This window comes from Eretmochelys imbricata, chromosome 2 (assembly GCF_965152235.1).
Source record: "Eretmochelys imbricata isolate rEreImb1 chromosome 2, rEreImb1.hap1, whole genome shotgun sequence".
Classification (NCBI taxonomy): Eukaryota; Metazoa; Chordata; order Testudines; family Cheloniidae; genus Eretmochelys; species Eretmochelys imbricata.
The window spans coordinates 86083739-86108619 of record NC_135573.1 but is presented as its reverse complement, the minus strand read 5'-3'; the positions used below and the strand labels follow the sequence as shown (position 1 = coordinate 86108619).

Sequence of the window (24881 nt, the reverse complement as noted above, 5' to 3'; positions counted from 1 at the left end):
CAAGGCCCTGAGGTAAGGGTGAAGATGGCATGGGGCCACAGGAAAGGCAGGGAATTAGAGCAGTAGCACAACTTAGGCTATGTCTACACTACCACGGTAAGTCGACCTACACTACACAACTCCAGCTACGTTAACTCTCCCATTAGCTTACCTTACTCTTTTTGTCAGGGGCAGAATACAGGGGTCAATTATAGAGCGATCTGCTGTCGATTTGGAGGGTCTTCACTAGACCCGCTAAATCGACCGCCGGTGGATCGATCTCAGAGGGTAGATCCTGGCTGTAGTGTAGATGCAGCCTGAGATAAAGGGACAGAGTGACAGCTGCTATCTACAGGGTCCCTGGACTGTGACCTGGAGTAGTCGGCAGTTCCCCCAACCTCCCCATTAGTCATTGGGGGAAGTGGCTAAACACTGAGTTACCCCAGAGTGGGAGCTGAAATGTAGTAGCCCAGTTGAAGAGCTGGGGCCACAAGGGCCCTGAGAGGGCAAAGACATTGCCTCCAGGGAAGGAGCCTTGGGGCACCACTCTATTCCGGAGCAGGGTCAAACTGAGGCATTACTGAGGGAGGACCCTGTGGGACTTGTACCCCAAAAGGGATTTGCTTTGCTTTTAACACACAGACAGACTGTGTGTGACTTGGTTGGACGGCTGAGTCATCAAAGACACACCACAGAGTGCAGGCGCACACAGACTTGGCCGGGGGCGGGGGCACGTGGGCTCGCGAGAAGTGAGTGTGCCCTGTTATAGATGTATTAGCAGGAATGTTGTAAGCAAGACATAAGAAGTAATTGTCCTCTGCGCTGATTAGGCCTCAATTGGAGTATTGCGTCCTATTCTGGGTACCACATTTCGGGAAAGATGTGGACAAATTAGAGAAAGTCCAGAGAAGAACAACAAAAATTATTAAGGGTCTAGGAAACATGACCTATGAGCGAAGATTGGAAAAAAATAGGTTTGTTTAGTCTGGAGAAGAGGAGACTGAGGGGGGACATAACATTTTCATGTACATAAAAGACTGTTACAAGGAGGAGGAGGTAAATTGTTCTAGTTAACCTCTGAGGATAGGACAAGAAGTAATGGGCTTAAATTGCAGCAAGGGAGGTTTAGGTTGGACTTTAGGAAAAACTTCCTAACTGTCAGAGTAGTTAAGCACTAGAATAAATTGCCTAGGGAGGCTGTGGAATCTCTGTCACTGGAGATTTTAGGAGCAGGTTAGAAAAATACCTGTCAGGGATTGTCTATATAATACTTAGACCTGCCTTGAGTGCAGGGGACTGGACTAGATGACCCCTCAAGGTCCCTTCCAGTTCTGATTCTATGATTAGAAAACATGCTTTATAGCGATAGACTCAAGTAGCTCAATCTGTTTAGCTTAACAAAGAGAAGCTTAAGGGGTGGTTTGATTACAGTCTATAAATACTCACACAGGGAACAAATATTTGATAATGAGCTCTTCAAAAAATTAGCAGAGAAAGGAATAGCTGGAAGTGAAGCTAGACAAATTCAAATTTGGAAATAAGGTGAAAAATTTTAACAATGAGGGTAATTAACCAGTGGAACAAGTTACCAGGGGTTGTGGTGGCAATTTTTTTAATCAAGGTTGGATGTTTTTGTAAAAGAGCCATGCTGTTTCCAAAACGAATTAATTTAGGGAAGTGCTATGGCCTGTGTTATGTAGGAGGTCAGGCTAGATGATGACAGTGGTCCCTTCTGGCAATCTATAACTACTCAGTTTTTCTTTCTTTTTACCTAGTTTGAACAGTTTGAAAGCACTATTGGGTTTAAGTTGCCAAATCATCGTGCTGCAAAGCGTTTATGGAAAGTATGTGTTGAGCACCATACATTTTTCAGGTATGTGGGGTTTCCTTCCTAAAGGTTTAGAATAAAGCCTGACCGGAAAAAAAAAAAGAACAATTGTGCTAATACGGCTAAATGACTTGGGATCAAATTATTACCTTTCTGATTGCTGATCTGGAACCATATTTGGAAAGATTACTATTCCCAAAGTATTTGTAATGCTTCACCAAAATTATTCCAACTGTGGCAGGTCCTTAATTGGACCTTAAAATATCACATGATTTTGATTGCCAACTTGACATTTTTCATTTCATGTGCACAATGATGTTATCAGCTAATGCAGGGCTGGCCAACCTGAGCCTGAGAAGGAGCCAGAATTTACCAATATACATTGCCAAAGAGCCACAGTAACATATCAGCAGCCCCCCCATCAGCTCCACCCCCCATCCCCCGCTCCCAGCGCCTTCCACCCACTGACAGCCCTCCCTCCCCACACCTGCCAATCAGCTGTTTTGTGGCGTGCAGGAGGCTCTGGGGGGAAGGGTGCAGAAGCGAGGGCACGGCAGGCTCAGGGGAAGGAGCGGGAAGGGGTGGAGTGGGGGCGGGGCCTGTGGCAGAGCCAGGGGTTGAGCAGTGAGCACCCCCCGGCCCATCGGAAAGTTGGCGCCTGTAGCTCCAGCCCCGGAGTCGGTGCCTGGACAAGGAGCCGCGTGTGGCTCCGGAGCCACAGGTTGGCCACCCCTGAGCTCACATTTGTCTGACACCTACAGTTAATGGGCTGATTGGAAATTTGGCCCATAATTTCTGTACCTGTTCCCTTTCATACACACACAACTTGTGTGGCAACTGGAAAAATTTTGGCAGACTTGAGTAAAAGTAAAAAAAAAATGAGATTTTTGGTTGAATTAAATATGAAACTGCGGAATTCAATCGTGATGCTTGGGATGCATATGTAAATGTTTTAATCAACTTATTTTGTCCATCCCATAATTTTAATTATTTAATGTTCCTTGGGCACCTGAGGGATTTAGCAGCTGTGAAGATACAGCCAGGCTTTTGTCACCCGAAAATGCCTGAGAGACAGGTTGGGAATGTGGGAGAAACACTAGCTGGATGTTTTTACTAAGATAATAAGCAATGGGACATTTAGTAATGTTTACCTATGAGAGTGGGATTTTCAAAGGCACCAAATGCATCCAGTTCCCATTGAAAATCATCTGATTCTGTTGGGTGCTCTTGAACAATCCCACCCTAAATTAACACCTTTACATTTTAAGGTAACACACCATTGAAATGAATGGGGGATTTCACACCTTTCTGAGAGCTGTTGTTTCAGGCTGTCTGTAGACTCAGGCAGATATCGCTGCATTGGTTAGCAGGGTAGATTGATTTAAATCACTTCAATTTAAATCAACAGGCAGGAAACCTTGACTTAAATTATTGATTTTAGTTGTCCTTTGCATTTGTACTTTTTACTTATTTTCCTAAAGAAAGGCTGATTCTTAGTGGTTGGTAAACATTAAAATAAGATGAATTGAAACTAAAGATATATAGCCTTTATACTAAATTTGGTACTTCTTTTTTCTCACCAGGAGGGTATGCTATATCTATATAGATTTATTTAAGCAACTGTATAACTTAACTTACATTCATCCAGCTTCTTAATTTTCTACATTTTTGTTATGTTAGAAATGGTGAATGAAGCATTTATTTACTAGACAATTAATTTTTTACTTGTGATTTGTGTCACATTCTGAATGGAAATTCAAATGCAAATAAAAATGCACAAAACCAGCATTTTGATTTTTTTTAATTACCTTAAATGTTCTGGATACATAAGAAAAAATATTTATTAAAACTTGTTTTGTGTTTAAAATTAAGAAAATATTCTCTATAATTAGTGAATTGAACTGATTGTTTCTGATCATCGTCCTTCTAGATTTTAGAACTAGTAGATCTTATCCTTTCACACCTAGTTTTTTATTCATAGATTGGAAGAGGAAAACTAGCCTTCTTGCTTTGTCAACTCCCAGTTGGTTTCTTAGCTTTGAGTGAACTAGTAGTTGTACTGAACTAGTGAAATAAACTGAAAGAATATATTCTCTCTGCACCTGCAGAAGTGACTACTGCTGTCACAAGCTTGTTTAGCCCTTCAAGGAACGCTAGTACTTGTTGCCTAGCAGCGGTTTCCACCAATTCAGTGGATTGATTTTCTTCATGACTTGGCAGCAAACATGTACTGCTTAATATTATTTTTTGTATTTAATGTAAATGATTTTAATATAATACAGTAAATTTGGGCTTTAACATAGGTTTTGAATTTCTAATTTCATTTTAAACTGGTTTATTGTTTAAAAATAAACCCGTATTTAATTTAAATTTAAAAATTCCAATTTAAATTAAAAAATCTGATTATTTTATTTTTAAGTCATCAGTTTTTATCCATCCTGTTGATTACATTTGGTTGACATTTGGAAAGTTTCTTTGCAATCACACGGGGAAAAAATGTGTTACTCCCCTCCCCCACCCCAAAGGAAAGATTAGTTTTCGCAGTATGACTCCATGGTAAGAAGGGGATTCCACTAACCATGTAATTGCAGAGTACAGGGGGCCCCAACATCTGTATGCATGTAGGGCCTTGTGTACATTGGGAATCTGGCCTGACTGCAGGGATCGATGGCTAGTCTCCAGTGTAGCTGTATCAACAAAAACCTCAAATGTACGCAAGGGCCTTATCCTGTTTTCAAGCAGCATAACTGACAGTCCCCAAGAACATGGAATCTTTGTTTCTGTTTTTGATGATTATAAAAAAACAGTGCTGAGGTGTATCTCTTTATTTTAATAAAAGAAGAGATTCATTCATTAGATAACCTGTTTCTCCCCATAAAGACTTTGTGAAAAATTCAGCCTTTCTGTATATCATTACAAAATTACTTAGCCAACGTTGAGGGCATGCTCTATGTTTCCCTTTACACAGAGGTTTACAGAACAAAGATAAAGATACACAACATTTTATGCGGTTTTTTTTAATCCATAAAATAAATTCTTTGTGTTTGGAATAATATTTTTACTGTTCTATGTGTATTAGGCTGTTGTTACCAGAGGCACCGCCAAAGAAATTCCTTACACTGGGTTCCAAATTCCGCTACAGTGGAAGAACACAAGCCCAAACCAGACGAGCCAGTGCACTAATAGACCGTCCTGCACCTTACTTTGAGCGTTCTTCCAGCAAACGTTATACTATGTCTCGCAGCTTAGATGGGGGTAAGATGCTCTTAATTGTCTTCCTCGGAGTTTTGTCACAAATTATAATGGTAAAGGACAGTGCTAGAGAATAGCTATAAACCTCTTGTGATCTCATATCCCTTCAGCTTCTGCTGAATGAGACTTGTAAGTATATTCACCTTGATTCTTCATTGTAAGTAGATAGCCTTTAAATAAACATTGGCCCTTCTCCTGCTTTTAGTAACTTTGCACAGTCTGTAGCATAAGACTTACGTGGCAAGAGAACCAAACATTTTTCTGTATTGTTGTTCATCTAGGTGGATTTTAAAATGTTTTGATTCTGGACAGATGTTACGTGATGCTAAACAGTCACACCACTGAGCACCTTTCTCCAGTTAAACAAGCAGTGTGCGATTTTCAAACGCTCCTAAGTCACTTAGGCACCTAAGTCACCAAGATTTTCAAAGGCCCCTAAGTCACCAAGTCCCACTGACTTTCAAAAGAAGCTGTTCTCCTCTGTCACTCTGGGCCTTTGAACGTACCATGCGCAGTCAGTTATATGTAGTCATGTCTGGATTAGGAAGTTAATGAGCTAGTTATTGTCTTGAACTAAAGGGCTGGCCAGCTCCCCCTTGCTTGCAAGTGCACGGACTGTATCCTGGAACCAATGCCCATCTGTTGGCTACTGGTGTATAAGGAGCACAAAGTATGTTGGGACAAGACATAGAAATAGCACCCTGGTGACTTCTGCTCCATAGTGCTCATTTTAGTTACAGTAGAATCTCAGAGTTACAAACACCTCGGGAATTGAGGTTGTTCGTAACTCTAAAATGTTCATAACTCTGAACAAAACGTTATGGTTCTTTCAAACGTTTACAACTGAATATTGACTTAATACAGCCTTAAAACTTTACTATGCAGAAGAAAAATTCTTCTTTCCTTTTTTTTTTAATAGTTTACATTTAACACAGTACTGTACTGTATTTGCTTTTTCCCCCCGTCTCTGCTGCTGCCTGATTGTGTACTTCTGGTTCCAAATGAGGTGTGTGGTTCACTGGTCAGTATGTAACTCTGGTGTTCGTAACTCCGAAGTTCTACTGTATGAAGAATCTCAGCAGGCATTCCCAGCAGCAACCTGCATAGGCCAACTCCCCTCTCGACGCCTCCTGGCTCCCAGCTACAAAGATGTTTCTTACCATTCACCTTGCTATCCAGACAGGATGAGGCAGAGGCCCAGTTCCCATGTGCTTCCTATGGTGTACCTGATTTCCACTGGAGAGCAAGAATCCCTTGCACTGAGAGTTCCCTTTCTAGGCCTCAAGAGGAAAAGAGATGATCTTGAGGGAGAGCAAAGATTCCCTTTGCTCCATCAGCTTTTTAATCCAGCCAGAGAAGGAGAAGAACAAATTTCCTAGCCTTTGAAGACTGTGAAAGGCACCCAGCCTAGTATGCCCCTTCCCTTCAAGATACGTTGCAGATGCACTAGCCAGAAAAAGGAATGAGTGAGTGCCTAGTGGAGTGGGTGAAGTTAAGCTGGGTGTGAGGAATAGCGAGCGAGAGATTTGAGTGCGCATGCAGAGGTGGACCGTGAGAAGGAGAGGTTAAGGCTGGGGTAAATACATAATTTAAAAAATAGTGAACAGAAATATGTGAAGTTGAATGGAAAACAGTTACAATAAAATACAGCTGTTGTCAGATTTTACATAGATAAAAACTCTTGCTCTCTTTCCCATCTTGGAATGTTACTAGTCCATTCCTGCCAGTGATGACTTTTTTATCCTGGACTCATAAAGACTCTTCTGAAGAACACTTCACAGAGTATGGGACGCACTAAACCGCATGTACAATAGTTTAAAAAAATTGTTTGGAGGTTATATCCCTGGAAACATCCTTCCTGGGCTGCATTCCTCAGCCCCATCACTGCAAAGTACTTTTGTATTTTGGGGGCTGTTCAAAAGTGTTTGCACAGGCTGCTAGCATCTGCCCATCTGTGTGTAGCAAACCAGCATTCAAAGTTTTCTCCAGGATTTAGATGAATTATAGGTTTCGTACGAAGGTTGTAATTTAATTTTCTGCATGGAAATGGCATAAGAATATGATAGAAGTTCACAGGTGAATCATTTCTCTTCAGTGAGTAACAAATAGCATTTGTTTCTTATTTCCAGTCTAGCACAGCTGCTTAGCATGATATGAGATATAGCTTTTTACATAAATTAATTCAGATTATGTAATATTAAGGATAATATGGCATAGGTTAATATTACTTCCTTCCTCCTTCTCTGTAGCTCATGGAAATCAAGGTTCTGCTTCTCCTTTAGGTTAAACCAGCATGCTGTTCAGAAACCTAAACTACTTGGTCAGTTTTTAGTACTGTACTGTTTCACCCCACATTCATAATTGGTTTTTGAATATTTCTTTTGTGTGAAAAAAGTATTTTAAGAAGCTTTATTTGAAATGACTGCATTTTTAAAAAATGAATGCTGACAAAAGGATATCACAAATGCTACACAGATGATACATAATGAAGACTACTGAGGTTAGGGAAAAAAATCTGTGATTTAAACATATTAGTGACAATCCCTCCCTTCTCCCCATGAAATGGATGCAAACGGTGCTTATTTTCGTTAATTTGGATCCTTCTAATTCTCATATGCTTCATACTGGTTACCAAGCAACTAGTGACCTGACTGCTGTGCATGTGTCTCCAAGCACAAATTACCCTTCTGTGTTATTTTATTTTATTTTATTTATAATATCCAAACAGTCCCCCAGGTCATCTAAGAGACAAGAAATCTGAAATGCTTTCTTACGAGTGTAGTAGGATCTGCAAGGTTTAAAAATATGTTAATTTGCATAGATACACCTACTGGGGTGGCATTCATTCAGATTTTCTCATGAAAATTGTTATGTAATGCAAATCTGACTATAACATTCAGCATTGCGTGAAATTGCAGGATCAGGGCTAGTGTAAACTTTCACATGTGATAGTAACCTTATGGGTGTGAGCAGTCCCATTAGATTAGGACCTGCTTATATGCATAAAGTTATTCCTGTGCAGGATCTAGGCATATAGTTGTATTGTATTTGTTAATCCACTACTTCTTTTGGAATCATTAATATGTATTTAGGTTTATAGATTATTGAACATTTAAGACCTCAAATACTGAGAAAAGCCATATCCTGTTTGGCTTAATCACATAGATAGTCAATGGACCTGAACACAATATTTTTGCCATCCTGTTTTTGAGGCTGTGGGCATATTTGACTGTCAGATTTTAATTCTGAATAATAATAATAATAATATTAAGAGAGAAAAGCTGTTTCTTGCTTCTCAGATGTTATGCATGTCTTACATTAAGAATGTCATTTTGTGAAATGCAGTGCAGCGATATACAATGCATTTGATTTGCATTAAGTTATATTGTAACAGAGATTCAAAAAATTCCTTTGTTCCTCTACCCATGGCTGAAGTCAGTTTTTTTTTCTTACATTCCTGGCCTACTAATATGGCAATGCACTAATTTCATTCAGATATTAAATCATGGTAAGCGCTTTAACAGCTTACTAACAGTTCAAAATAATGCGTAATGCATGCATTATGAATGTAGTGTGTGTATACACATACATCTGAAAAATGTATGTATGTCTATACAACCCAGACCTTTAAAGTAAGCACATAACACTTTTATTTAAGTATATATGCATGTTTGTGGATTCCTGAAATACGATATTTTAATGTTTTCAGCAAAATAATGTTTTACAAACCCAGCTTCTAATTTTATTCAGATCTGCAGAACAAGCTATTTCAGACTTGATCTCTTTAAATTATATTTGCTTTTAGCATCAGTGAATGAAAACCATGAAATGTACATGAAGGATTCTATGTCTGCTGCAGAGGTTGGTACTGGCCAGTACGCCACAACAAAGGGCATCTCTCAAACCAACTTGATAACCACTGTGACGCCAGAGAAAAAAGCAGAGGAAGAAAGAGATGAGGAAGAGGGCAAAAAAAAAGGAGAGGAAATCGCTCCAGTCTCTGCAATACGCCATGACACAAAGGTAATGTTTTCAGGTTTACTATTTAACTTACCCAGCTGTGAAGTACTTGGCGCACCACAGTAATTATTAGAGAGAGAAGCAAAATTCAGTAAGGATAAGAAGAAGCATAATGTGTATTAAACGCATAACAAGAAAACTTTGTATGGTGCTGTGTGTTCTCTGTGAGTGAGTAGGTGATGTGTTTAAAGTTAATTCATGCTTTCTGCTATTTGATTTAGAAACAGTTTGGTTTAGCAGTCAGTGTGATCTGACTTTCAACAGGGAACATCTAAAAGGAGTGGCATTTACGTAATACACTTTTGCTCTTTCTTTTGTGTTTTTGTTTTATTTATTTATTTTTGTTCATTTTTGAATGGGCAGCAATATTTTTTCAGGTTTTTTTGCACAGTTCAGTGTTTGAAGAACCACTTGGGGTTTTTTTCTGGTCACATTCCATACCTCAGCACATACTTAATGGGCATATATTCTCTACACCTAACTGTTCGGCACTAGTGTACTGTAGCATGTTTTTTTCTGGCTTAGTAAGGTGTTGGCTTCCCTTTTGTGTAACTTTGCACTGAAAAGCCTATTTTTACTGGCATTTCTCTACTCCTCAGTCATGTGGTATAGATTTCTGTCATTCACCACATCCCATCCTCCTCTCCCAATAACTCTGGAATTCAGCTTGCTCTATTCTTGATAAAGTGTAAATCAAACAGAGCAGATGCTGTACTTCAAAGATTAGCACTGAGGAAAAGGCATGTAGAATCGGGAAATATGCAGCCAAACAATCTTCCTGTTCCCCTACATCAGAAAAAAACAGCATGTGAAATATTTGTATCTAGGATATAATGCAAAGGGATATTTCGTGAACTTTGATGCTCCATATTAAGGAGTACATTTTCAAAAAGGGTGAGGGCCCAGCCTTTCTGCTTAGAAGCACAAAATTGCACCCCCACGTTTTATAACCCCCACAAAATGAATTATGGATACAAATCTGAGAGCTTGCACTTCTCACTCCCTGAGATATGCCTGCAATGAGGTAAGTAATTGGAGGTTCGAGTCCCTAAACAGACACCTGCAATTAAGTTGCAGGTGCAAAAATTCAGGAAAAAATTTACAGATGCAAATTGTACCCCAAAACCGAGACCATCCTTTAGAGCTCTCTTTTTAAAAAATAATACCTTTGTAATTTTTAACATGGATTGTGAATGGAAAAGACTATATTGAAATTCAAATGTATGGGAGAAAAAAAGAAATGTCCACTGGAAATAAATGCTGTCCCTATAGGATTGTTAACTTAGGTCAAGCAGGAGGGTGAGCTGCAGTTCAAAGGAGACATATAGCTGGAAATTGCTAATGAGAGTTTCAGAAGAACATTGTTACTTACCCACCCCCAGAATACATAATTTATTTTCCAAAAATAAAAATTGTGTTTAAGTAATCAATTAAGTAGTGCAATTTTAAAATATTATTGAAGACCCAGTTCGGTTTCTATTGAGGACCATGGGAGTTTTGCAGTTGACCGAAATGGGTATACGGTTCAGGCCTGAAGAAGCAACTGGACCAATTTTCAATTTGTTTCTTATTCAAAGAAATCTAAACTTTTGTATATAGTTTTTCAGCTTTTCTGATAAGGAATTTTACAGTTTGAATTAAGCATTGCAGGTCTAACTAGTGTACCAGGAGAAATTCTAAATGTTCATTCTCCAGGCATGTAAATAAATGCATTAAAATATTACTGGCAGAGGAAAAATTTACAAATTATGACTTTTGGCTTCATATTGTAAAGAAATATTTGTGTGCATATATCGCATAAAATAAAGTAATTTCATCCAAATGTAATCTGTTTGGACACTTCAGAACAAGTATGGACTTGAACATAGCACTTGAACATGAAATTATTGGCAGATAGTTAAAAAAGGAATTCATTTTGAATAATGTTTAAAATTGATGTTATATTAAACTTAAGTATCTAAAATTTATAAAATGCTTTTTACTTACTTGTTTTTTTAAATTCTGGAATGCTATGAAATTGAATGCATCATTACCTAAACTAACTGGAATCAGGAAGTGTGTAGTTATGTGATCTGTTTGAAGACTAGGCTAAAGGAAAGTAATGGGGAAAAATCTGTATTTTTTTTAAATGTAAATGTTCATCTTAAGGGGACCAGCTCCTGCTACTAAAATACGTAGTAAGGTTTACGCATAGTAACCAGTGATTGCAGGATATGGCATTAAGGCCCCTTATCTTCCAGTTGGCTCTGTTGCAGGTGCCTGTTCCCACATGGAGCTGGTTTTGGGATCCAGGTGTAAGACTGTAAATGCATGTGAAATGTAGAAAACTGGTCTGGGAAGACAGTAATAATGGGTGCAGTTCAAGTTGTCGCAGTTTGGGTAATGGAGCTGGTTCTCTGTTCCATTTATTCACAGTGGTCCATATTGAATTTGACCCAACATGTATAAAAATAAACAAACATTATGCTAAATCTACTGGCCCTTTTTTTTTTTTTTTTTTTTAAAGAATGCCAGTGAGAGGCTACAAGGGAATGTGATAGTTTCCCAGCGCACTAATAGAGTGCATTCCCTCATGGCAACTCGCACCATTGTCTTGTCTTATTTGTTTACATTTTAAATATTTTGTTGAATGCCCTTCTAACATTCTTGCATCTCAATGAAAGAGTAGTAAATCCTGCCTGTTCTTCATAGGTAGAGCGAACTTTCTAGCAAGAGTATTGGCTGCATTTTTTTGCCTGTGCATAAAGGGTAGAAAAAAAATCACTCTTCTAGCGCAAAACCAGAGGGATTTGGCTTTGTATGGAATTCAGCCCTTACCCCCAAGGCTCATGTAGCTAGAATCCTAGCACATAGACTGCAATGACATGCCCTTACACAGCCAATGAGGTGCTGTTGGGGACATTGCATCTGCATAGCCAAGGATCCTATGTCCCCTCCTCCAGTCTGCTCCCAAACCTCCTGTACCTAGTGGCCTGTTTGGGGCCAGTGCAATTGCTCTTTCCAGGGGATATTGAAGTCACACAGTGTACTCGTGTAGCCCTTGGTGAGGAGGGCCATTCCTGAGCCTTCTGAAAAGTTATTTAGAACTATTATTTGATTATTAGATGAGGCTTCTTTCCATGTGGCCAAATTGATTAGGGGTTTGATGGCCCCAATCACAAAACAAAAGTGAGACAAGAAATTTAAATACACTGAGCAAATCTTCACCTGTTGTAAAGCTAGCTGAGGATCTGTCCCACTGTGTTCATCTACTGAGTATGATTTTTCTGCTTAGTTACCCACCCATGAAACTGGCAACGGCTGAGCTAGTAATTTTTCCCAAAACCAGAGTAAGTTTTCATTTTTGATCATCTTTAATTTTGGGACATTTTATTCTGTTAGATATTCTGTGGAGGAGACTTGGGAAAAGACTATTGAAAGCCTTGATTTTTCAGTCATTTTGGGGGAGATTTTCAAAATCTCGGATGACAGACACCTAAATGTCTTTTATGCTTTTGAAAATCTCCCACTTTGTGTTTAGTCCTTGCCCAGGCTAATTTCCCACTGACTTGACTGAGTAAGGACTGCAGGACATGTTGTCATAAGCAGAATAGTTATTAGAAGTTCTTTCCCTTGTTTCAATGCCTTTTTTTGTTTTGGGATTTTTATGTTTGTTTTTAGGGTTTTTTTGTTGTTATCCATGTACTTCATGTTTGAAAGCACTTATGATAGATGGGAATCCACAGTATCTGGAGATGCACATAGACTAGGTTCCTTTAAAGGACTTTTATTTAAATCGTGTACTACATATGACTGGACAGACAAATGTTGAATGAAGAAATTGCTTTTGTAAGCTGCAACCCTCCATCACTAATAATTGGCATGCGACTTGAGAATTCGTCTCATTTAACGCAGTGAAAAGCTTTGGTGTTAAAATTCTGTTTTGTGAGTTTTGTATATATAAACACAGAAGAAAATTAACTAATTACAGTTTTCTTTTTGTCCTTTTGCTTCTGCACCTTGTTTGCTGGTCTTTCTCTTTCATCAGTCATCTTTGCTTGGCACTGATTCATTTAATTCCTCATCAACCTCACAGTCTGGTCCCCCTGTATTTTCAACAAAGCTTCGTAGGAGATGTAAGGAGAATGCTCAAAACCCATTAAGTTATGAGTCGTCTAAAGACATTATGCAAATGCACAGTGAGTCTGACTTGGACTCTGATAGAAAAGGAAGAGTTTGCTCTGATGAACAAGACATGGCTTTTAGCTATAAGCAAAAAGCTGGTAACAGCGGAACACTGTTTTCCTTCTCCTTGCAACTTCCAGAGTCATTTCCTGCTCTCCTGGATGATGACGGCTACCTTTCCTTCCCTAACCTCTCTGAAACCAACTTCCTGCCTGAAAGCGTGCAGCATTACCTTCCCATCCGATCACCATCCCTTGTGCCTTGTTTCCTTTTCATCTTTTTCTTTCTGCTATCTGCCTCATTCTCAGTGCCATATGCTCTCACTCTCTCCTTTCCTCTGGCTATGTGCCTCTGCTACCTGGAGCCCAAGGCGGCCTCCTTGAGTGCCTCACTTGACAATGACCTGAGTGACAGTTCAGAGGAAGAGGTGTGTACCTCGGCATAGAACACACTTCTTTTTGTGTTCAGTGCTTCAGTCCTAAACAGTGTTAGAATGCTGCAATAGTGGTCCTACTTTCAGAACCTCATTTCTGTCTGTGCTGATATGTAAGAGTTTTTTGTGTTGGGAGTGCAGGTTGGGTCCCAGGGTTAGGCACAACACTGTGAATGAGGTAACAGCTTGGTTCAAACTTTCAGTTGTGCAGTGAACTACACTTACGATTTGCCACAAATCAACTCTAAAGAACAATATCTGAAATCTCTCTCTCTTCCAATCAGTTTTTTTCCCAGTTAATACTAGTTTTTACTAAAGACAGTAGAAGGGTTGTTTAAATAGCGAGTAGTTAAGTACAATTGCATGCATAGTTACATATCAAACAACTAATAATTGGAACTATCCCCAATTTTGGGGGTGCTCAGAATCCAAACCAGAGTCAGAATTTTGAAAATGGCCTTTAATTTTGTAACAGGCCAAGCAAAATCCCCAGTTCCTAATATCCCAAACTTTGAATGTCAAAATCTGGATCTGGTCTTTGTGGCTTGATCCTGTCTCTACTGTAGATTCAGCTAGTATCCCATTCAGTGCAGCATTCCACTGAAAATTTGCATTGGTACATTTTTCAATTGCAATGGTAGCATTTCCTAGTTACCACTTGGTGCTTTAAATTAGCACTACCAGAATTAGTGCTTTCTGTCAGTAAACTGAATGGGCTTATAACAAAATACAGCTAAAGCAATTTGCCTGGTAACAAGATCTGTAGTGCTGGTGAGAAATTTGGATGTCATTACATAGAAGAAGAAGAAAGGGAATCTACTTGATTGTATAACAGATACTGAGTGATTGGTATCTATTTTACTCCTGAGCCTTTCGATGATGACAGAGTAAAAGCATGGGGTCAGATTTTTAGACTCTTTAGATGCACAACTACACGCTTGTTTTGTGCACACAATTGTACTGTCCTTGCAGACACAAATCAGGTAGTTGCATATATAAATTACCATTAGCCATTTGTACATGCAGTTATTAGTCTGACTTGCATTGTATGCACATTCTGTTCGCCTCTAAAGATTTTTAAAATCTGCCCCATGAGTTTCAGCAACATTTGGCCATAGGATTGTGATTCCCTTTTGTGGAATGCCAGAGTTACATCTGTTTGCACCAAAACATTTTCTTTAGATGTTCTTGGTTCCAGTCTTTAAGGGAAAAAAAACTGCAATTTAGGATGAAAGGCATCCAAGATCAATTTTACTATCTCATTTCATGTCTTCACTTTGAGATAGCATTAAATTTCAACTTACAATAGCTCTGCACTCAGATGATTATAATAGTAAAAACATAATAATATATTGTCTATTATAGAAGCAGAGTGTATAGCCAAAAATAATAATAAAGCAGTGTTTATATAATCCATTTGTGTATTCTTCTTTCAGAAATGACCACCTCTTTTGATATTAGACTTAGTGGTCAAAGTGAATATCATCATAATAACAATGTGTAAAATAAACTTTGCAATTTAGTCCTTTTGTGATAATGGTTACCCCAGAATCAATACTTGTATGGCAAATTACACAGACTTGTGCCTAATCAAGGGTGTATTTCTTGTTCAAAATATTGCATGAAAGTTAATATGTTTTAAAGTTGGGCATGTCTGCATTACATCGGCAAAACAAATCACAGCAGTTATTGTCACAAACTAGAGGACAAGCAGCTGAAGCTTATCAGAATATAGCTATCTTTTTTCGTTCGTATTCCCTAGCCTGCCAATTAGTTCCAGCAGCTGCATATCATTCAGAGCACTACAGTTGGTCTATAATTTTAACCAGCCATTCTTTTAACTCTCTGTTCCTAGTGAAATCTGCCTTGCTGAGCCTCTTAAACCTCCATTTCACTGCTTTTTAAATGACTTCAAATCTTTATTTGACAAGTAGTTCAGTAACATCAACTTTTAGCCTCTTGGTGTAGATTGGTTTATTAGTAGATTTGTCCATCGTGGTTATATACTGATTTCTGTATTTCATTTAGAATTTCAGTTTCATTAAGAAAGAAATAGAAAAAAACTCTCTGTATGAACGTGTACTTTTAGTTAACAGTAGTGTACCCAATGATGTGCATGACATATTTAAGAGCTACAATAAGTATCCTGCCCCTATGGACCGTATTCTGATAAAACTTCTTCTTTGACCACATTCAATCCTAAGACGTGCATCGGTGTCAGGCTGTGTGTCCAAGAGCAGAATTTGTCCCTTTACATTTCATTAGCTGCTTGATCCACACTTTAGTGATTAAAATTCTTGACAGCCTTTTCTTTCCAATCGTAACTGTTGTAATAACAATCTGTGCCAAAATTTAGCATTACAGTGTCTTGGCCCCAGACGTTTTTTTTTATTTATTTTTAAAAAATACCTGGACTCCTCTATTCAGATGGTTTTTAAGTTACAGGTGTAAATTGGATTTCAGTTATACTGTTTTAACTCAAAAACAGTTTTGCTTATAAAATTGTAATGATGTCTGACCTTCTAGTTAGTACAAAAAAAGAATGATTGCTTTACTAGCAAAGCAACTACTTTTACAGAATCTTTTTATAACACCTTATGTTTATAATCAATGTATTTTGATTTATGAATTATTCTGGCACTAAACTTTCATACAAAAAAAAGTAACCTGTCCAGTCAAATCCACTTACTAGAAAATTGTATATAGTATTTTGTATGTACCCAGTAGACCAAAATGACCTAACCAGTTCTGGCTAGCATATGAATAATGCACATTCTGTACCCTTTATTCAAAACAAGGAGTGATAGCCAAAGGCAAAGGAAGTGTCAAAAGTGTTTTTAAGGTAACATTAAAATTGTCACAAACTGACTGAAGAAAGGAAATTCAAAGTTGAGTCTGACCTTCCATCCATACCTTCAACTGTGTTGCCTTTTTTCTCTCTCTTCATGTTGATGAGACTTAAGGATGAAGAGTATCGTCTTAACTATAAATTACTTGACTTTTATTACTTTATATATAGTCTTATGACCATTTATGATCCTTGGTCAGTTGAAGAACCTTCATTGATTTTAGTGAAAGTTGTGCATGCAGATCAAGGGCAGGTGACTTAATGGTACTTAATGATATTTAATTTTTGCTTTTAAAGTTGTTATTTTGATGATCTGCAAGCCTATTAACCATTTTAACAACCACCTCATGAGGAGTTACCTAAATTTGGCTCTATCTGTATTAACTTATTGACACTCATATTGTCTATTCCAAGACGTACCTGACCGTGTCAATGTTCTACTTGTGCAGCCTGAAAAGTAGGCTTACATTAGGCTGCATGATGCTGTGCTTTGTTTCATTTTTACCACTTGTACTTGGTTTGGTTTTGGTTTTGGGTTTTTTTTTTTTGGTTTTTTTTTTGTGGGGGGGGGGGGGGGGTTGGTCAGTATTTTTAATTGGAATGAAAAGTATTTAAAATTGTATTATTTTTTGAAATGGTAAGGTTGTCCCTGTTTAATATTAGAAACAATATTGGCAGCTCTATCTTGCCACTAGCAAATGGGGGGGTGAGCCATCCACATGACATAGGTGGACTGTAGATAACTGTGTATATACTTATTTGAACTCCTTGGTAATGCAGACAGCCTCATAATGTTTAAATGTGGGGACAGTAATAAAATCTGTACAGATGAGGGGCTGAAAGTCAGGTGACTGTTAAAGTAGCTGTTTTATTTTAAAAAAAAAATTATCATCTTTTCCCCCTTGAACTACAGAATCAAACACTGCAGTAACTATGTATACTAGTATAAACAGTTGATTAACAGGATTGTATTTATTTGTTTTTATGTTGTAAGGGAAAAGTTTGTTAATTATATATATTTTTACAAGGTTTTAGTTCTTTAAAAAAGCCACCTGGCTTTCTTAAGAGGAAAAACCTGTGATTCAATTAACGTTTTTTCAGATAATGTTTTGTTGGGCTAATCAAGCTGTTATGGTAAAGCCATATACTGTGTACAGTATGTCTTGAGTCTTCCTCTGAGTCTGTTCTGTTTATTAAATATAGCATTTTTATGTTGTTTCTTTAAATTATATATGGTTTAAAAAGCCACGCCACAGAGATGTAGACTTAGCAATTCAAGCTGTGACCTGCATTTACTGACAAGTTGGGTTTATTCTTTATTCCTGCTTACTTCTTGGAACCTGGTTACTTGTGTAACAAAATAGACTGACAGTGAACAGACGGATACTGCAGCTGATGGTGAAACCACTGCCACAGAGGTTTGTATAGTCACCAGCATATAAGTTACCAAAGAATGTAGCATGTAGCTTCACCTCTTTCAGATCCTGTATATTAGCACTATTCTGTGCCTCTGTTGCTGTAGTTTAGATACCTTTCTGTATATGTGTGTGTTGAAGAGTTTATTTGATTCCTTAAGTTTCAAACATCCATTCTAGATTCATTTTATTTTGGGTTTCTGTTTGAAAATTCTGCTAAACTACTTTGTGTATTGTGTAGGTAACAGATGGTAGTAAAGTAACTTGAACAAATGCTGTTTTCTTGGGCTGTAGTGCTGACTGAGATTGAGTTATCCTGTTTTTAAGATGAACATGTTAAGGATAATTAAATGTATAAAAAGGGAGAACAGACAGATATTCAAAAGTTTCTCCTGGGAGAATTTTTCTCCTCCTGGAGTGTACTCAAGTTTGTACAATCATATCTGAGACTGGGCCTTGAATTCTGATTAACATATAACATTTATAATACATGTATTGTTACATGTATTATTTTCAGAGGATGAAAATAAGTAGCTTAGCCCTCTTCCTCAAATAAACAAACAAACAAAAACTTAAAAACGTATACAATATAATAAGTATACTGAATACACAAAATTCAGCCCTATTAAAACTCCAGTGAAGAGGGTGTAACTTCTATGGAGTTAATCGAGTTGCAACTGCATACACCAGGACTGAATTTGATACAATATGAGGTAAAGCCGCACAGTGTTATCACATACATTATGAAAGGGTTTCAAAATGATCCAATCACTATTTCCAATTATTATAATTAAAATCACCATCAGGGAAATATTCTGTATGCAGCATATCAATGGCAATCAAATCTTGCCTGTAAATACAGGAGACTTGAATTGAGTGATAAAGTGAATGGCAAATACCGAATTTGCAGTTATTTGAATAATTAAGTGTAAATTTAAAAATATCAATAAGAAAATATGGCCCAAAAATCAGCAGAACCCATTATGAAACTGTGACATTATGAATGTTGATAACCAGTAGGAAAAATATAATTCTGTATTAAGTGTTTCCTATCTAAAATTTTATTTTTAACTAAACAGAAAGGATATATTGAAAACATTTAAGCTAAATTTTCACAGGTAGAGATTTTGGAACCCTGAACTTTTGAGTTCCCCAACATGGTGTCTTATTAGGGACCTGATTTTTCAGAAAGTGTTGAGCACCTGACAGCAAATAAGGGCCTAATTTTCAAATGTCTCAAGTTGGGCACTCACAAACTGAAGCAACTGAAATCATCAGTCACTTCAAAAAATTTAGGATCCCAGTGAATATGCCATTCCATAGTGCAGTTCCTAAAAGTGGATCCAGAGACAGTGTATACATAGTATAGTTAAAATGTGTGTATAAAAAAACTCACAGAGACAGAGAGAGAATGAATAAAATTAGTAAAATAGCATTTTATGGAATTAGATGATGCTTCAGCTTTGTAGGCAGCATTGTGCACTGTTACCCTGCTTCAAAGTTTATAGGAGACTGCTAGTGGACCATTATTTATAATTTTTCAACTCTTGGTGTCATGTAGATCTGAAGCTCTTACTATGAGCATTAAAGTGTAATACATTACATCTCGGTAAGAAAGTCTGAATGCTGGCTCATAAATGAATAGAGGGGCCTGGGAATATTTGAGCACACAGACACACACAAAAATGAAGTTTTAATATCCTTTTTTCACATTTAGCAAGTTTAAAAGAAGGCTCTTATATTAGATCTGAGAACTATGCAAGATTGGGTTGATAAATGTGTCCACCCATTTCTCCAGTGCTCTCAGTGGAGAGAAAATGTGATCTTAGCATTATAAAATATACGGATCAGCTTTTGTCACCTTACATTGATTTGTGTTGGTAAGGTTTTGTTTTCAAATCTTTCCTGTGCTGGCAGTCGGATCAAGAGGAAGATGGAGATCTCAAGGCACAGGTAAAGAATGGAAGGCCATGCGCATTACTGAATTGTGGGTGTCCGCAGTGTTCATATCTCTCAGCATGCTATTTGCCAAGTCTCTGTAAAGCAATGCATAGAACAGCATTTTGTATCCTTTGAATATTGTGTCCCTTACCTTTCCCTTTCTTTTCACTTCTTTCAGAATAGTCTGATTAAGCGAATAAAGGGTGAAAATGTGTATGTCAAACATAGTAATCTTATGTTAGAGGTTGGTATTGTATATACCAGTGCATGTACTGTACATGTGTGTTGGTTTTAGTGGTAAACCTGTGGATCTGCACTATGCTGCATGAACCGTGTACTCCCACCTTCTAATAAATTAAATGGCTATTTTTTTCTCAGATTATGATGGCTTTCTCTACCTTGTTCCATAAATATCTGTGTGTGTATATATATGTTCAAAGTTTCTTTATCAGGTATAGCTTACAGTGTATATGGGTAAACTTAGGAGTATTTTATTGCTCACAAACTAGATTTTTCTGTGCAGTTATCCTTCAAAATACCACATTTTCACAAGTGTTGTGTTAGTGCTGTGATCCCTGATCCCCTAAAATACTTACTACCTTCTTCACTAACCAATTTACACATTTTGATTTTTACATTTTGGCAGCTTAGGTGAATGTTACAAAATGCCCTTGTTTTTATATTATCCAGGAGCTAGACAAAAATCAAGAAGACCTGATGAAACACCAGACGAATATAAGTGAACTGAAACGAACCTTCTTGGAAACCTCCACAGACACTACAGTGTCTAATGAATGGGAGAAGAGGCTTTCGACATCTCCAGTTCGGCTTGCTACAAGACAGGAGGAAGCTCCGATGATTGAACCACTTGTGCCTGAAGAGGTCAGTGCCCACCTTTTCATCAGACTCAGAATCATAGAAATGTAGGGTTGGAAGGGACCTTGAGAAGTCATCAAGTCCAGCCCTCTGTGCTGGGGCACAACCAAGTAAACCCAGACCATCTTTAATAGATGTTTGTCCAACCTGTTCTTAAAAACCTCCAATGTTGGGGAATCCACAACCTCCTTTGGAAGCCTGTCCCAGAATTTAACTGCCCTTAGAGTTAGAAAGTTTTTCCTAATATCTAATCTAAATCTCCCTTACTGCAAATAAAGTCCATTACTTTTTGTCCTGCCTTCAGTGGACGTGGGGAAGAATTGATCACAATCCTTTTTATAACAGCTCTTTAACATATTTGAAGACTATTATCAGGTTCCACTCTCCCTCAGTCTTCTTTTCTCAAGACTAAACATTCCCAGTTCTTTAACCTTTCCTTGTAGGTCAGGTCTTCTAAATCTTTTATCATTTTTGTTGCTCTCCTCTGGACTCTCTCCAATTTGTCCACATCTTTCTTAAAGTGTGGCGTCCTGAATTGGAAACAGTACTCCCGCTGAGGCCTCACCAGTACCGAGTAGAGCAGGAAATTACCTTCTTTGTCTTTCATACACACTCCTGTTAATATATCTGTCAACTGCTCTTGGTGCAGTCTCTCTAGGGGTCCCAGCTTTTTCCTAATTGGTCCTGTTAAATTCATCTGCACTTAAGCCAGTCTATAAATTCTTAACTTAAATTGAGTCTACCAGCCTTTAAACTCCAGGGCTTACAGTCTCCTTTTGTTAGTTTCTCAGAGGCCGCCTGTTGCCCCTCTTCTATCCCAGACCTTTCTGCCTCCTTTCTCTCTCTGTTCTCCATCCTTTATAGTTGGGCTTGTTTTCTTTATTGGTCCAACCTGTGGATGCATGTCACCACGATTGACAGTTCTAGCAGCTGTGCTAGGATGTGGTCAGCCTGATTACCTGTACGCAGGAAAGACTCTCCTCTCCCTTCTGCCTATGCTCAGTATGGGGTTCCGAACCCCATTACATAACCCCAGAATGATTATTTGCCTTTTTTTCAACTGTATCATGTTGGTGACTCATATTCAATTTGTAATGCACTATAACCCCGAGATCCTTTTCAGCAGGACTACCACCTCACCAGTTATTCCCCATTTTGTAGTTGTGCACATGATTTTTTCCTGCTGAAGTGAAGTACTTTGCACTTACATTTATTGATTCCATCTTGCTGAATTCAGACCAATTCTCCAATTTTTCAGGGTTGTTATGAATTCTAATCCTGTCCTGCAAAGTGCTTGCAACCCCTCCCAGCTTGGTGTCATCTGCACATTTTGTAAACGCAATCTTCATTCCATTATCCCAGTCATTAATGAAAATATTGAATAGTTTCGGACTTTGGACTGACCCATGCCATGCACCACTGGATACGCTTTCCCAGTTTGACAGTGAACCATTGATAACTACTCTCTGGGTACCATTTTTCAACCAGTTGTGCATCCACCTTATAGTAGTTTCATCTAGACCACATTGCCCTAGTTTGCTTATGAGAATGTCATTTTGGACTGTGTCACAAAAGCCTTACCAAACTCAAGATATAGCATATGTACTACCCCTCCCACCCTCGCATCCAATAGGCCAGTAACCCTTTCAAAGAGGAAATGAGGTTGGTTTGGCATGATTTGTTCTTGACAAATCCATGCTGTCAATTCCTTATCACCCTATTACTCTCTATGTACTTTATTTGCGGTCGCTCCCATTAGGTGCTAGGTGCTTTCCAAGCCCTTAAAGGTATTCTCTGTTCTGAGGAACTCGCAATTGAAAGGCAGAGGTCAGGGAAAGGGGAAGAACAGTAGGCAATTTATGTGCATTTACAGATGAATCAGTAAGGTTCACTGTAAGCAGCATGGCAGAGGTACGTCTTGAAGAGGGACTTAAATGTGGATAGGGTTAAGGGGTCTGATGAGCTTGGGGGGGCGGGTGTGAACCAGCCTAGAGGGCTTTATGAAAGAAGGCATGGAGGCAATTGTATGAAAATCTGGCAAATGCTTGGACAAAGGTCAGGAGCATTGGCAGAGCAGAGGAGGAGGAGGGGATGACAAGAGGGAGTAGGTAGGGAGGAGCAGAGTTATTTAGAACTTTGAAGATGGTGATGTGTTAGTTATGCCTAATTTTCCAATTTCATAATCCAGACTAACATTTTGTAGGCATTAGCTGTAAACTATGTGATACATTTTTATTTGCGACCAGCTTGAAAGGCTAGATTGCCAAAAGTAAAAACCTGGGGCACTAAGTGGTCAGGAAATGCTCGTAGAAGAACTTTCCAACAAAAAGAAAAGGAGTACTTGTGGCCCTTAGAGACTAACAAATTTATAGGAGCATAAGGTTTTGTGAGCTACAGCTCACTTCATCGGATGCATGCAGTATTTTCCACTGCATGCATCCGATGAAGTGAGCTGTAGCTCACGAAAGCTTATGTTCAAATAAATTGGTTAGTCCCTTAGGTGCCACAAGTACTCCTTTTCTTTTTGCGGATACAGACTAACACGACTGCTACTCTGTTTCCAACAAAAATGTTTCTTTTTAAGTTAAGCATAAATTGTATGGTTTACGATATTGACAGAAGTGGTATTGTAACATCAAAACAACCTAAGACACGAAGCTGCCTCACCATTCCTAAAAGTTCAAAGAAAATGGGGAATACGGAGCCTTCCACTAGTTTGAATCTAGTTCAAGTCGGTAGGGTCTCAAAGTTGTTACCAGTGGTCTTCATGAGAAAACTCATGCTCTTAATCCAGTTCCAGAACCATTATCACAATTGTCAGTAACTGTTATCACTATAGGGCAGTGATTGAATGATCCTGGAAACTGAACGCCTGTTGGGTTGTACTTACAGAAAAACAATGATGGGAAAATATGGAGAAGCTTGCACTTGTATTTTTGGAAACATTCCTCAGCTTCCTCTTCTTTGAACACCTGAAGACAGAAACAGTCTCTCACTCAGAAAAGCCTGGACCCCAAATATTACAAGGAACTGCTTATGCAGATCAGGGCAATGCATTCAGGGATTGTGTACAATCTCAGACTTGTAAGGAAGCCTAAGCCAGGAATCAGAAGGGGATGATCCTAAGGATCTTTCAGCTTGCATCCAATATATGCAGTGCTTAGACACTATGGTGATTGGTACCCTACAGATGCCTAAGGAAGAGCCTCTAAAAATGCAGTGACATAGTAGGAATCCAGTTCCGGTATAGTAAAAATTGGTATTCCTAAACACTGTATTTAAGCTCTGAGTCAGGAAGTATAGAGCACAATGCGTAGTTTTAAGCATGCGAATAACCCTGTTGATTTGTGTGGGGCTACTCAAATGTGTAAAACTATGCACGTGCCTAAGTATTTTGCTGAACTGGATGGGGACTTACAAAGGAAATTCTGTACAGTTCTGCAGTGAGTAGTAACACCCTTTTCTAACAATGTGGTACGGTAACTTCCCTGCCATTACATTTCCTAAATTAACTCTTTTTTTTCCCCAAAGAGAGATCACACTTTCTAACGTCAGATAAAGTTTAATCCACATAAAGGTAACCAAGCAATACTAAATGTATTAAATCTCTGAGTGCCTCTTCTGTAAAACATAATTTCTTCATTGATGGTTTACATGAATATGAGAGCACAGATTATGTCCCCTTGTTTTGAGAAAATCCTCAGAGTTTATACTTGGAATAGCAGCTAATGACACCTTCATGAATCGGGCGGTATCTTTATAGTCACTGTAATCTGTTATGTCAATACATCAGTGGTAGCTACAATTGGCTGGAATGCTCTTGCTGTCCTCCCCAAGGGATGAATCCCTGTGAGTAGATGACAAAGCATTCGTGATGGACAGCTTTAGCTTTAGAAATCGCACTATGCCAGAGTCTCAGTTTGGCTGCCTTCTGGGATACAGTGCAAGACTCATCTGTTTACCTTGGCTTTTTAAAATCAGTGGCTGGGAAGCTATTTATTATCAGTGGAAGAGGTGATTATTGAAATGGCTTTTTTTCTTACTACTATTTGATAGAAATCATTTTGGTTGTCATTTTGATAAATGTGCCCAAATATGACCGAGAGAGGCATGATAAAAATGTAT

The 24881-nt window shown here is 38.3% G+C and overlaps 1 protein-coding gene across 6 annotated transcripts in view; it reads left to right on the top strand.

Annotated features, from left to right (window-relative positions):
- The window catches only part of EPB41L3 (erythrocyte membrane protein band 4.1 like 3), a 129237-nt gene that overhangs the window by 90153 nt on the left and 14203 nt on the right, over positions 1-24881 (top strand). For 4 of the 6 annotated variants that reach the window (XM_077810430.1, XM_077810429.1, XM_077810426.1 and 1 more), the window contains 5 exons: positions 1755-1852; positions 4887-5062; positions 8865-9082; positions 17889-17942; positions 20571-20762. In XM_077810430.1, coding sequence (XP_077666556.1) covers positions 1755-1852; positions 4887-5062; positions 8865-9082; positions 17889-17942; positions 20571-20762 — 738 coding nt within the window. The remainder of the gene's footprint in view (positions 1-1754; positions 1853-4886; positions 5063-8864; positions 9083-17888; positions 17943-20570; positions 20763-24881) is intronic. The other 2 variants (XM_077810428.1, XM_077810427.1) reach the window with 2 other exon arrangements.